A 14,144-nucleotide genomic window follows, 5' to 3' on the forward strand; every position below is an offset into this window, starting at 1 on the left:
GAATTGCCGAAACGGAAACAGGGACCCCAACAAGATTTGTGTCGTTTAGTGATGCTCAACCTGTAGAAGACAGTTCATCGCAGCCAGATACATTTGTCGAATCATCAGCGTTGGAGAATTCGAGTTCTGAACTGTCATCTGAACCGTTGTTTGAAGAGCAAACTCGACCTGGAAGAAGTCGATATTTTCTTCGTTCACATGACAAAGACTAATAAAAGAGATTTTTTTGTTATTTCCTTTTGAATCCATTTTACCCCCTTATGGTTGTCACGAATATTATGAACAATTGCATCCTCTATTAACTTTTGAGTTCTTTTCACTTGTGTTCCTTTTTTTCCACAGCTAGGAGATTTGCATTAAAATCTGAATGTTTATTTGATTAAAACCTATCATCCGGGTTGACCGTAGGGCCGTGCGGGTACTTCCTTCTGTTTAGCAGGTTCCTGACACTAGGTCGGTTACTTTTGTCGATTCCTGGGAACTTCTGGGAATTGATAATCGCTACTCAGAACGAAGTGCGTCAAGAACGTTGCGGACGGTTTTTAGAGGATGGAGTTCTCTAAGTTGTCGGAAGTAGAGAGGATGTTGGCTCAAAGATCAAAGTTATATAAGGTTGTAAGAACAAAATGCTTTCTGTTTCAGATATTCCTGCTGTTTCTGACTGTTTCTCTGCTATTGGTGGGTGGAGTGTATTTTGGAATACAGTCGTTATTGCCTTCTACTTTACCTACTTTTTCTATTCCTGAACTAAATTCTATTCCCACTGTTTCTCCACATGTCTTTCATTCTCTGCCCCAACATGAACAGGTTAGACGTGCGGAATTTATGAACAACTCCTTTGTCCAGCTCCTACATCAGCATCAGTTGGTGATGAATACTACTAACTGTTGGGTGTGTGGTTTAATGCCACATACCATGGATAGGGGTATTCCATATTTGGTTCTTCCGTATAGCTCCCAAGGGTCAGCTCGAGCATTCCAAACTATGTTCCGTAGTGCACTAGATTCCTACCCCCATCGAGAGCCACGCTCTGCAGACCTTGGTCCCGGCCCGTACCACAAGCCTTTGGCAAGAGCGATTGCTGACTTAGATAGAGATATTTTTGACGCATCTCTTATCCCAGAAGAGGAGGTGCGAGCATATAAGGACTTGGGTGAGGCTGAGTATAGCATGTCAGTGGGTGATAGACAGCTTAAAAGCTCGTCACCGATTTGGATCGTACCCCACCTCGGTAATTTCTGCTTGCAAGGCCTTGGCCGAAATCCGCGAGCCCAGCTTGGAAAGAGCGCTTGTACTGAAACGTATGTTTTACCAACGCTCTCTTCCCCTGTCTTCCTGACTGCCAAGGGTACCTATTTTGTATGTTACGATCGCGCATATACATGGTTGCCTCGTGATTTCTCGGGCACCTGTTATATTGCGAATCTGTTGCCACCGACTTTCACAGTTGCCTCGGACTATCACAAGACTAGAGTTGTGAGAGGCGTTATTAGCAAAGAGGACACTGCCGGTCAAGAAGCAGGAGACTTCTTTAAGGGGTTCCTGCAGTTTTGGGGACCTATGGTTAATAGTAGGAACCTGAGACAGTTGACTCGTGTGGTAGAATCGACTGCTAATATAACTGCAAGTGCTCTTGGCAATCTAACAGCAGAGCTTCAGGCGGATAGGCTTATGACGTTGCAGAACCGTATGGTTCTAGACGTCGTTCTTGCAGATAGAGGTGGTGTGTGCAAGGTCATCCATTCGAGTTGTTGTATTTTCATCCCTGATAACGCTCCAACTGTATATCAAGCCATCTCGAAGTTGCATAAAATCTCCGAGTCCATACACGTGGACGTAGGTGATTGGACGCTACTAGGATGGTTTTGGGGCCTGATGTCGACGTGGGGTTGGAAGATTCTGATGATCATTGGGATTGTTGTAGCGTTTCTGTTCACATGTTGTCTTTGTGTGCAGTGTGGTCCTGCCTTATGTGGCCTCTGTGCTACAACGTGTATAAGACGGCCATCTGTTACTAAGGAAGCCTTGATGGATAGAATAATGTTGCAGCAACATCTGAATGATCTGATGAATATCGAGATTGATTCTGATTTCGACTAGTGCTTGCCTACATGAGGGCAAAAGGAGCGTCTGAGGTTCCGTGAGAATCGTAATGACGTTTTCGACTTGTTCGAATATGGACGAGTTTGGTATCTATGAACCGCAAATGACGAGTCTAGTGGGTGTACGCGTTTTCACTATGCTGCCTTGAACTATTCGTCTTATTCGTGGGTTTCTTCATCTGAACCCACGGGTTCCATTTTAGATACGGCATCCATTTTTGTTTCTTGCCCTCAAGTAGCCTGCGAACGGACACTGTCCGCTTCGCGACCCTGGGATTCCCAAGCTCTTGCGGAAGACACATGTTCCTTTGAGGGTGTCTTTATGACGAAGGGGATGACACTGCAAGGGCAGATGGCCCCGTTCGAGGCTCATCTTGCCGTACCGGTCTATTGTTTCAGCCGTGCATGCATTAGGCACGACTCCTTTGATCCTGCAATCACGCTTCCTATATTGCCCCCTCACTCTTTTCAAACTGTTGTTTCTGTCTTCCCAGCACCTGTTTCTGTCCCTTCCTTTAGCTCGTTTACAGTGAGAATGGAATTCGCCTGATGGTGGGATAATGTGCTTTTACAGTTGGGAACCGGCGATGTTACTGTAATTATGTTCCGGGCTTTTAAAACATGAAAGCGACCCTTTTGAAATTTACTGTGGGAACTGAGTTGTAACCTTTTGTTCGGCATGCTGTGCAATGACGAACATGTGTATAAAAGGAGCGATCCACATTTGCAATTCGAAGCAGTCTCTCAGAACCTACATTACATGTACTTCTTGCGACTTCTGTATCCCTGCAGTAAATAAACGCTGATCTTTGACGCCAAAGGAAGTGTCCCGTGTCTCTGTGGTTTGTACGCCGGAACAGGTAACCCACGAAGGTTTCAGGTGTTGTCCCTGGCACCGCTGGGCTTTAGAATAGCCCAGTCCTTCAGATCCCCACACTCTCCCTGTACACTCCCACATAAGGTAGACTCCACTGAAACAAGGTCATCCAGTGTGGAGTGCATGCAGCACCCAGATGAGACATCTCAGACAGCAGATAACCTAATTTAATCTTGACTGTTTCTGCGTCTCTCCTTCTTTCGTGGTTACAGACTGCTCCGGAGAGTCTCTGGCTTTCTGCAGATCCTGGTCTCCAGCTTCCTGTTGCTGAAGTTCTGGTCTACGGAGGTCATCAGCACTTAGAGGGGATCAGGTCCAGTCATCACCCAAAGGAATGGATCAGTTGTTCAGGCAAGCAATGCATTTCAGGAGTTGTTGTGGTGGTCTCTTTGGTGCTCCGATATGCAATGGCAGGAAGTCCATGGAGTCTTTGACCTTGCCAAGGATGAATTGTGGGAGTTCTTCTAAAGGGCCTAGCAGCACTCTTGCAATGCTAAAACCTCACTTGTTTGATGTTCCAGTGCCACAATGTGCCACAGTATGTTGTTTACAAGGCCACGAAAAGCCACTTTATGTGACTTTTCATGGCCCTGTAAACATGTGCACCTTTCACGCATAAAGCAGTGTGAAAGGGGGATTCAATGGGTGTTGCTGTGGGTGTTCCCACACCAAAGCAATGGAATCTGAAGCATTCCCAGGTTTATGAGAAACCGTAAACCTTCGGAAAGCATCAGAATCTAACACCACTCCAAGGGTGGCATTTGGGAGGCGCTACGAGGATGAATGTTTTCATTTTTCCTCTTATTTTGCACTTTGTCTGTGTGTGCAGCATTCTACAGCACACAGAGAAAGAGGAAATACCATAGATTGCTAGGTTTTGTGCAGGTAGATGTCCCTACCTGCACAACATCAATCAACTCCGCAACACAGTCACCCTTACACTATGGCGTAAGGGTGCCTGCATCGGGGCATAGCAGCCATTGTGCGCCAATGAAGGGGAATAACACAGGGGGGCTGATTCATGAGCCTCCTGCAGCAGTTTAATGCAGCCTGTGCATCATTTTCTTGATGTACTTGCAGTGTGAATTCTGCACCACATGGCTCTGTATTTACAAAATGACGCATCTAGGCACATGTGTGTGTCCTTGTAAAGCTCTGCCCCACATTATACCTGCGTCAGGTATGATGTATGAAAAGTGGGTGTTCCCACACAACAAAGCCTCGTAGAAGTGGTGCAGTGAAAGCTACCAGATTTCATTGTGACAATTCATGGATGCCACTGCACCAAAACATTACGCCTGCCTGATGGCAGACGTATGGATGACGCATTGCCATAGGGTTAGGCTTGCCCAATGCATTGCTGGAGTTGTGTCATGCTTGCAACACAACTGCAGCAATGCGTGACTTTAGTGCCATTAGATACGTCAGGATTCCAAACATATCTGTCATTGATTGAGATATGGAGCGTCGTACGGTAAATATGGCGCATCTATGGTGTCGCAAGGAGAGCGCAGTGAAAAGTTTGCAATCGCTGTTGCTGTTTGATCGCAGCGATGTGACACTTTTTATGAATGGGGCCCAGGAATACGCCCTTTCTGATTCATAGGGCTAACAGATGTATTTGTAAAGATGTATTTGCCTAACAGGTGCATTTGTAAAGCGCACCTTCACCCAAGGGTATCTTTGCAGTGAATAACAAATGTTTATTGTTAGGTTACCCAACTCAATGGTACTCGTTTTATCGAGCTCAGAAGGCTGAGTGGACCCGCAAGGATTTGAGCCTGTGACCATGAGGTGGAACATAAAGCATTTCAGTGACATTGTAAGGTTATAACTGCTTGTGATTTGAGAACTTAGCTAGGCATTGATTTATTCTTGACTATGTCACAATAATATTTTCAAAATGTACGTAGCAGCTGGAAGGCTTGTTATTTTAAAACCTCACTTGTAAAACAACCACAACAGTGAATATATATATAAAACATTTTATTGCAACCATATGGTGACCATGGCTAGTTGGCCGCATACCAGTCGGCCTGCGAAGATGAGACCAACTGGCTTTGCCAGTGCTTGTTTATTCATAGAAACAAACAACCAGTCAAAACTAAAAGCGTATTCACCTGAATTCACTATGTTGCAATTGATGACAGATCTACAATAATATTCCATCACCAACATCACGTACTGCTACTTCATCATGGTCAATCTCTCTATTTTTTACCAAAAAATTTATGTTGTTTGCGACCTGCTGAGACTGCCCATTTTGAGAAATGTCGCTGGGAGAAGGTCTAGTGTGCAACTTTTTCTCATGGGTGCTCACCAGCTTAACATTGGTGAGCTGATCCAGAGAAAAAACTCTGCTCTGCATCACTTTGCAGAGTTTTTGGGTACTCCACACTCCGCACAGAGCGTAGAGTGGGCAAAACTCACTGGAATTCTTCGCTCACCTGTATTTATAACAAAAATAATGTCTTGCTGATCAAGGTAAATACACCTAGGATTTTGTCATTTGATCATAGAGTGTACATGCTTCTTTTGTTGGTGATTGGAATCACAGTGCATGGTGTGCATGGAATCCTTACCTGTATGAGACTGTGCTTTAACAGGGTGACTAGTCATACATTTTTATTAAAAAAAACAATTAAATTAAGGGTGAGCACTCTTGTCATTTTCCCTATTTTGGTTAGGAGCCTTACTTGCCAGTTATACCGTAACCTACTACTCAGAGTAGTGAAGACATTGTGCTTCACATCACTATCTGACCTTCTATTTCTTATAACATCATTCGGAAGAATGAAAAGTAGAATAACACAGTGCATTGCAAACTGCATCTCCAGTGGGAATATCCCACTGTGTAGATTTTATACTCAACATTATATTAACATCCTATTTTAAAAGATTGATGCTACTGGCTCTCTTCTGGTTTTCTGTGAATAGTTTGAATGATTTACGTGTAACCGTACCTATTAGAAATTCATAGAAACACATAATATGGAAAGGTGCACCTAACCGTTCAAGAATTCATAGTCCCAAATGGTTGATTTTTTAAAAATTTGATTCCTTTATTTTATTCCAATAAACATCCAAGACATTTTGTTCAAAAGAGTAGAACTTCCTCAGGGATCTTTATGATAAATGATGATCTTTCATGAATCGAGATGCCATATTAGTGGCAATGGGTACGGATTTAGGTGTATACATTGGGGTAGAATCCTCGCCATTGTAATTTGGAAAGATTTTCCCATTTGGCCATGACTGTTGACAATTGTATCATTGGATTGGATCACTGTATAAATCAATAATCATTTATTATAAAGAGCCTTGAGCATTTTCAAGTCTATTGAATGAAACACGTTGGCTGTTTTGATGGAATAAAATAAAAGAATGCAATAAAAAAATATTTCAAAACTTTTGGACTATGAATTCTTGAAAGGTTGTCTGCACCTTTCGATTGTGTGTTTCTACCTATTATCTGCTGAAGCAACAGTACTAATCAACGGCTAGTAATGAGGAAGGAGAACCTCTTCTCTTTGGGGATGAACTTTCTGACATTATTTCTCACTCCTCCCTCTCTATCTCGATAAATCTTTTCCTAGGAGACTTCAACATCCACTGGAATAAGCCTGAAAATCCTACTGTCTTGCGCCTCTCCAACATTCTGGAGATTCATGGCCTGAAACACCTCTTCCACAAACCAACCCACATCAAAGGAGTTAATCTTGATGCCATCATCTCCAGCCCTGACTTGACCTACCTTGTAAATGTAAATGTAAATGTACAGGAATTTATATAGCGCAAATCACCGAGCGGTTTCTAAGCGCTTGCTTAGGGAACCCGTCCTGGTATTCCCCTGTGAGATAACCCTGGCAGGGTATCCGCAAGGTGAAAGCCAGGCATCCCGCCGCGAGGGGCCGTTGTGGAGATTAAGCAAGCTATTGCCCAGAGTCGCAGAGTGTGAACCCGTGAATCGAGTAGGCACCGGAGCGAGAATTGTCGAGTCCATGGACATTTTAGGACTCAAGACCCCGCCGAGCCGAGAATTGAACCCAGGTCCCGGGCTGACCTCTGCTTCCAGGTATGCCTCCTCTAACCAGTGAGCCACACTTCTCCACCTTTCCAACATTATCCCCACAGATTGGTCTGACCATCACCTCATCCTGTTTCAGATTGCTTCCATTGCCCTGCTACCCACTACCAGTAATACCAACCACTTAAAGTGGACCAGAAACCTCAATCAAATCCCCCCTGGTGTTCTTAAATCCAAACTCCAAGCACAACTCCACCCCCCCTCTCTCTCAAAATGTAAACAAACTCACAGAGCACTTTAATAGGACCATTAGTGATGTCCTAGACCAAATTGCCCCTCTCAAACTTAAGCATCAAAGAAAAATTCAGTCCAAATCTTGGTTTAATCTGGAACTCAATCTTGAACGACAACAACTTAGACTTGCAGAGAGATCATGGAGATCCTCAGATCAGCTAGAGCTATCCACAAGAAACACATTTTCACGGGAAAAGCAACCTTTTTCCGAGCTCAACTGGAGCGTACCAAAAATCGTCCCAGAGAACTGTTCAACATTGTTAGAAAACAAACATCATCTGCCGCTCCTGAGTTGTTATCTTCAACTGAGAGCTGCGAGTAAATTGTTAACTTCCTCTCTGACAAAATCACCAAAATCGACCAATCCTTCTATCTTCCTTTGATTTCGACCAATCCCCCCTTGCTTCCAATTTCCCCAATGACATGCCCCCCTTGTGAACTCACCCCAACCATAAAACCCTGCCATTCTTCCTCCCACCTCGAATTCCAGAGATGACTACCCTCCCAACTTATCACTGAAAAACAATGCCTTATGGCACAATTTCCATCCGATGACTGAGCTCGAAGTGTTCAATATCATTTCTTAACTTAAGCCATCCTTGAATACTAAAGATCTGCTCCCTTCTAACCTTGTTCACCAACTTATTCACATCATTGCTCCTTCTTGGACTAATATCATCAACTCCTCCCTCGCAAGTGGTTGCATCACTGACTCCCTTCAACTCGGTCAAATCACCCCCATTCTGAAAAACCCAACTGTCAATCCCAACGATCTCAACAACCTCCGCCATATCTCTAACCTCCCTCTTCTTTCTAAAGCCCTAGAGAAATATGCACTGCTCCAATTTGACAAACACATGGGTAACTTAAATTTTTTTTTTTTAAACCTTTATTAGTTGCGTTCAACAGAGAGTCATGACAGTAACAGCATCAACAATCCAATAAAGCAATGTTCATGGTACATTCAGTGGAGAAGCATCATCTTTAAAAGGGCTAGTACAATGCAAACACATCCTTTAATGTTCTGCAGTGGGAGGTCAATCAACAGGGAGCCTCCCCCCGCCCAGTCAGGGGCGGAAGAAGTGGGGAGACCACCTTACCCTTGTATACAGGTGTAATGGCAAGCAAGTAAGAGAGTTATCACAGAAACCTCCGACCCACGAATGTCACAGTCCCCACCAGTCAGCCAGCTACATCACCATGTGCAGTAGTGTGTCATATGCGCATCAAGAGAGCGCGGCCCCGCTCAGCACCTCAGCGAATGTTCAGTGTAAGGGCAATCAGAATGCAGTACAGCTTAAAGCGGTGCATATCGGTCAACAATCCAGATGCCATCTTTAACGACATGCAACCTCAGGATCCAGTGTATACGTCTACCCCCACCGGCCCCTTGTGTCAAAGTATCGGGAGGGTTAGAAAGCCCTGTCTCATAAGCAGTATCACATGATCCGCAAGTAACCCAGACTTCCCAACACCACCCCATCAACAATCGCACCATCCCACCCAAATCAAGGCGGGCCAAGGTCCCATCCATCGCGTGAGATGTAGTATGGCGAGTGTGGTGTAAAGCACCTATATGCTCACAGGCCCGGCATCGGCTCGTCATCTCCAGAGGAGTCGCTATGAGTCGTCTGAGACATCCAGTACACCTGTAAGGGGGACCAAAAGTCACTGGGTGCACAGCGGGCAGGTAACAGTTCTGCATAAACGCCATGCTGGTCCTGGCAATACGTGAGGTCGTCCAGCCATTCCTTAAACTTTGGTGCCCTACCCCTCCCCCATCTGCAAGCAATCCTCCTCTTAGCGAGTAGCAACGCGATATCAACAAATCTACGGTCTGACTTGGGTACATTTCTGGTATATCCCAGCAGCATCACCACTGGTTCCATAGGAAGGGGGCCAGCAATCATTACTTGGAGCGCAGCATGTACCTGCTCCCAGTATGCCTGTATTGCTCCACACTCCCAGGCCAAATGGAGGAAACCCGCGCCTTCCGCCCGGCATCTCGCGCATCTATCGTCTTCTGAGAGGCAAAATCGCAGCTTCCTGACAGGAGTATAGTAGTATCTTTGTACAAACTTGTAGTGAATAATTTTCAATCGGCAGCTGGAGGAGACTTTGGCCGTGACCGAGCAGCAATACCTCCACTGCTCATCGGTGAGTGCAGTAGTTAGGTCAGAGTCCCAGTCAGCTCGCGCTTTAGACAGAACCATTGGGCGTTGTTCGCGAACGGCAGCATACAATTTTGACACCAAGTGCCTGCCATCCGACACGAGTAAGATATGCAGTGGCAGTACTGTCCCCGGTTCCTCCGGGAAGCTAGGGAGTATGTCCCGCATACCCTGACGGAGCCTAATATAATAAAACACCTCCATGGGCGTCGGGGGAGTAGCCCGGAATATCTGATCTTTAGTACGGAACATTCCATCCTGAAACAAGTCACCCCAGGTATTAAGGTGTACGCGGTTGCACATGGATCGAAATCCATTTTCCAATAAAAGTGATAGCTTCGGGTGGTATGCAAGGGGCATTGCCGGCGAATAAAGCATAGGGGCTCCCAGCAGTTTAGTCACTCTCCGCCAAGAGTCAATAGTACAGGTAACAGTGGTAGCAGGCGTCTCAACATCACCAACCAGTCCCATCAGCATGCCCTTGAGCGGGAGTGGATGCACAATCCAGTCCTCAGCAGCAACCTGTGGCATAAAGGGAGCGGGGCTAACCCAGTGATAAGCGTGCTGAGCCTGAGCACTGAGGTAATACACCTCCAGATCGGGCACATCAAATCCGCCCCTATCATATGGCTGCGTCAGGACAGTCCAACTAAGGCGCGGTTGCTTACCGCCCCAGAAAAGGCGAAGCAACTCGGAACAAAGTCTTTTGAAAAAATAGGCACCCGGGTAGTAGGGTATGTTTTGAAAGAGGTATTGGAAATGTGGGAGGATGACCATTTTAATCAGGGTGGCTCGGCCTGCCATCGAAAGCGGGAGGGCCAACCAGCGGGTCACGTTGTCAGTCAATTGCGAGATAGCCACCCCATAATTCAGCCGGATTGTGTCGTCCTTATTGAGCAACACTTCAATGCCCAAGTATCTTAAGTCAGAACTGCACCACTCCAAGGGGTAATCTAGCGGAAAAAGGGTAACTGAGGCCGTGAGGGGGAAGTATTGCGACTTCTTCCAATTGATGTGCACTCCGGATATGCCACCAAACACCACAAATTCTCTCAGGAGCGGGTTGAGGTGTTCTTGTGGGTGCCGCACATACAAAGTGACGTCATCCGCATAGAGGGAAATACCAATCTGCCGTTGATTACAATTAAAGGCACTGGCCTTATGTAATTGCCGGATCCTGCAAGCCAGCGGTTCAATTGCCAGGGCAAAGAGCAGGGGCGATAGGGGGCACCCTTGCCTAGTCCCCCTCGTGATCGGCATCTGTGCCGAGAGCACACCATTGACGACGACTCTAGCGACTGGAGAAGTGTAGAGCAGCGTCACCCACGTGATGAATATCCGGGGGAACCCCATTCTGCTAAAGATGGCCAACAGATAACCCCACTCCACCGAATCGAACGCCTTGGTGGCGTCCAGAAACACAGCAGCGACCGGCAGGTCGGGCGAAATGGTAGGTATAAGGGAGAACAGCGTACGGAGGTTATGGGATGTGGCTCTCCCTGGGACAAATCCCGATTGATCCGGCAGCACCAGAGTATTCATAAGCAGGGACAACCTAGTCGCAAGCACTTTTGCCAAGATCTTCGCGTCGCAATTTAGCAGCGATAGGGGTCTATAGGCATCGGTATCCACCGGGTTCTTCCCTGGCTTCAGAAGCGAAGTGATCGCCACCTCCCTCATGGAACCCGGCAGTATCCCCACCTCTAGCGACTCTTCAAAGACTTCTTTCAGTACCGGTGCCATGATGTCAATGTAGCACTTATAGAATTCGGCCGGTAGACCGTCCAGCCCCGCAGCTTTGCCATTGCTGAGGGACATGATCGCTTCCCTAATCTCATCCAGCTCGAAAGGGCATCCCAAGAATGCCCTGTCGCCATCGCTCAGCCAGCAGAGAGCTATGTCATCCAGGAAATTACCGAACTCCACCTCGCCTACCTGCTGTGTGGAATATAGCCGTTTGTAGTGCTGCAGGAAGGTGTCCTGAATACCTTTAGAATCCTGGTAGATCCTGCCTTCGCCATCAGAGATTTCTAAGATATGGGTGGCGATGCGCTGGTGCCTCGTGAGTGCCGCGAGAACCTTCCCCGGCCGATCCCCCTCACAATAGCGCCTAGCCGTCCAGTATTTGCCCCGGAATTTCACCTCTCTGGCCGCTTCCTCCTCATAGGACGACAGTTTGGCCCTGAATTTCACCGCCAGGTCAGGGCAGGGATTTCCCACCATCTCGGCCTCTAGCGCCTTAAGCTCCGTTTCAAGTTTAGTCAACGTGCGCACTATTTCCCTTAGTATACCACAGCTCTTAGAGATTGTGATCCCTCTCACAGTCACCTTAAAAGCTTTCCAAATCGTTTCGACCTTGTCGACAGACCCCTTGCTCCTAGGGAAGAAGGCTTCAATCTCCTCACCAAGTTCATGTTTAAAAACAGGGTCAAGCAGGTCCGAGGGGAAGAGCCGCCATGGTGGACGCGCTCTAGCATATCCAGGCATCTCCATAACGGTCAGTACAGGGCAATGGTCCGAGTAGGTACGAGGTAGATGTTTCACCTGAACGACCCCCCCAGCCAGGCCTCGCGAGATAAAGCAGTAGTCGATCCTTGCCCATGAGCGTGCGTGCGCAGTGAAGTGGGTACCTTCCCTAGCTGCCGGGTGTGAGTGCCTCCAGCTATCCAATAGTCCTGCCTCCGTCAGTATGCCCTGAAGTGTGTCCCTGGCTTTCGTGTTATATTGTCCACTACCGTCTGATCTATCCACCCCAGGATGTAACGATAAGTTGAAGTCCTCCCCCCAGACTATGTGCGTGGCTTCGGTCTCCAATACATGACCCCACAACGTCAAGAAAAAACCAGGTGTGTCAATATTAGGTGCATAACAATTTACAATCATTATCACATCAGTGCCCAGCCTCCCCCAAAGGATCACATATCTCCCCTCGTTATCCGCCCGCACTCCCAACTTTTGGAACGGCAGCCCTTTATTGATCAAAATAACCGTCCCCCTAGAGTAGGTGGAATAGGAAGAAAATTCTCTCACATTTGCCCATCTGCTTGCAAACTTAGGGACACTACGTGGGCTTAGGTGGGTTTCCTGGAGCATCGCTATCTGCACATGATGCCTATCCATATGCAATTACATTTCTGCATTTCCGGGGTCATTAAGGCCTCGAACATTCCAGGACATTATGGAGACAGTAGTCAAAGCGTGATCACCCATGTTTATCACCATATCCCTGACATAAGCCTATGGCCAACGCTCCAGCCCTCAGTTGGAACGTACCAAAAACCAAACTCTCTGCTGTCCAGAACAGTCGCTTCACCCGAACATCCATGCATACACACACCCCAACTCCAGTCCCTGCATACATGCCATGAACGTCATCCGCAAGAACACTCCCACTTTCAACAACGCCCATCCCGACAGTCAAACTCCCCCCCTCCCTCCACGCACAGCAACCCAACCCCTGCACAACTAGTCCTCCCCCCACCCACTGAAGCAACCCAAACTTGCCAGTACCATGACCCCTCCCCCCGCCCCAACCCCCATACTCAAGAACCATAGAAAAACCATGTGGGGAACCCCCTCCTGGGGGCGTCAGAGGTACGCACCAATACACCCCAACACTCCCCTCCCACCCCGCATATGCCATATGGGGAAGACAGAGAAGAAGGGGTGGTGCCTGGCATACATTACCCCTGCAGGCTTAAGCCCGTACATCAAACCAGCGTCTCTCATCGCCGCCGCCCCAACCGGAGAAGTTACCAATTAGTTCAGGTGAACCGTCCATATAGCAGTTGCTGCCCACACCGTCTCCTGCACTGCCATCAGCCTGCTCAATCCAAGAACAATCCCAGCAGCGGGGCAAAGTGTTCGAGCCCAAACGCCCCTCCACAGCCAGTCTACAATGCAATGAAGCAGCCATCCATGTCTCTACAGGCAGGGCAGGACTGCCCCGGCGGGAGCAGGTCAAAGCATCCGAATCCAGCACCAGTGCAAGAACAGGGAGCCAGCAAGCAAATGTTCACAAGGACACAATCAGGACTCATTGTGCTCGGCAGGATTCCCACCAGCCTCGCCTTCCTCCTCGTTCCGCCTGTCCCTCCTAGCAGTGCGTAGCTTCTTAACATAGTCCTCAGCGTGCTGCGGGTTTGTAAAGAAATGTTGTTTGCCCTGATGGGTCACCCTGAGCCGCGCCGGGTACAGAAGTGCGTAATCCACCTGCATGTCCCTCAGCTTCCTTTTCACATCCAAGAATTTCCTCCGCTGGTCCTGCACCATGGGCGTGAAGTCCGGGTATAAGGAGAATCGTACACCATCACAAGCCAGGTGCCGGTTCGTCCGAGCTGCGCGTAGTGCCGCGTCACGGTCGCGGTAGTTAAGCAACCGGGCGATGATAGGCCGCGGCTGCGCCCCCGGCTTGGGAACCGGACCCAGAGAGCGATGCGCCCTTTCGACAATAAATTGACTAGAGAAGGCCTCCTTACCCACTGCAGTGATCAGTATGCGCTCTACATAGTCCTCCATACGTCCAGTGTTGGTGGACTCTGGAACCCCCGTGACGCGAATGTTATTGCGCCTGCTCCTCGCCTCCAACTCCTCATTCTTCGCCGCTATCACTCTCAGGATATTGTCCATACGGGTTAGGCGCGCTTCGTGGGCCGTGGACGTGTCCTCTGAAG

The 14,144-nt window shown here is 47.8% G+C and overlaps 1 protein-coding gene across 1 annotated transcript; it reads left to right on the forward strand.

Moving 5' to 3' along the window:
• Positions 1–549: 549 nt before the first annotated feature.
• LOC147710568 (endogenous retrovirus group PABLB member 1 Env polyprotein-like) lies at positions 550–2,100 on the forward strand. Its single transcript, XM_086920028.1, has one exon. It carries the CDS (start codon positions 550–552, stop codon positions 2,098–2,100), a length of 1,551 nt encoding a protein of 516 aa, XP_086776154.1.
• The last annotated feature ends 12,044 nt before the right edge of the window (positions 2,101–14,144 follow it).

The sequence above is a fragment of the Lissotriton vulgaris genome, chromosome 5 (assembly GCF_964263255.1).
Source record: "Lissotriton vulgaris chromosome 5, aLisVul1.2, whole genome shotgun sequence".
Lineage (NCBI taxonomy): Eukaryota > Metazoa > Chordata > Amphibia > Caudata > Salamandridae > Lissotriton > Lissotriton vulgaris.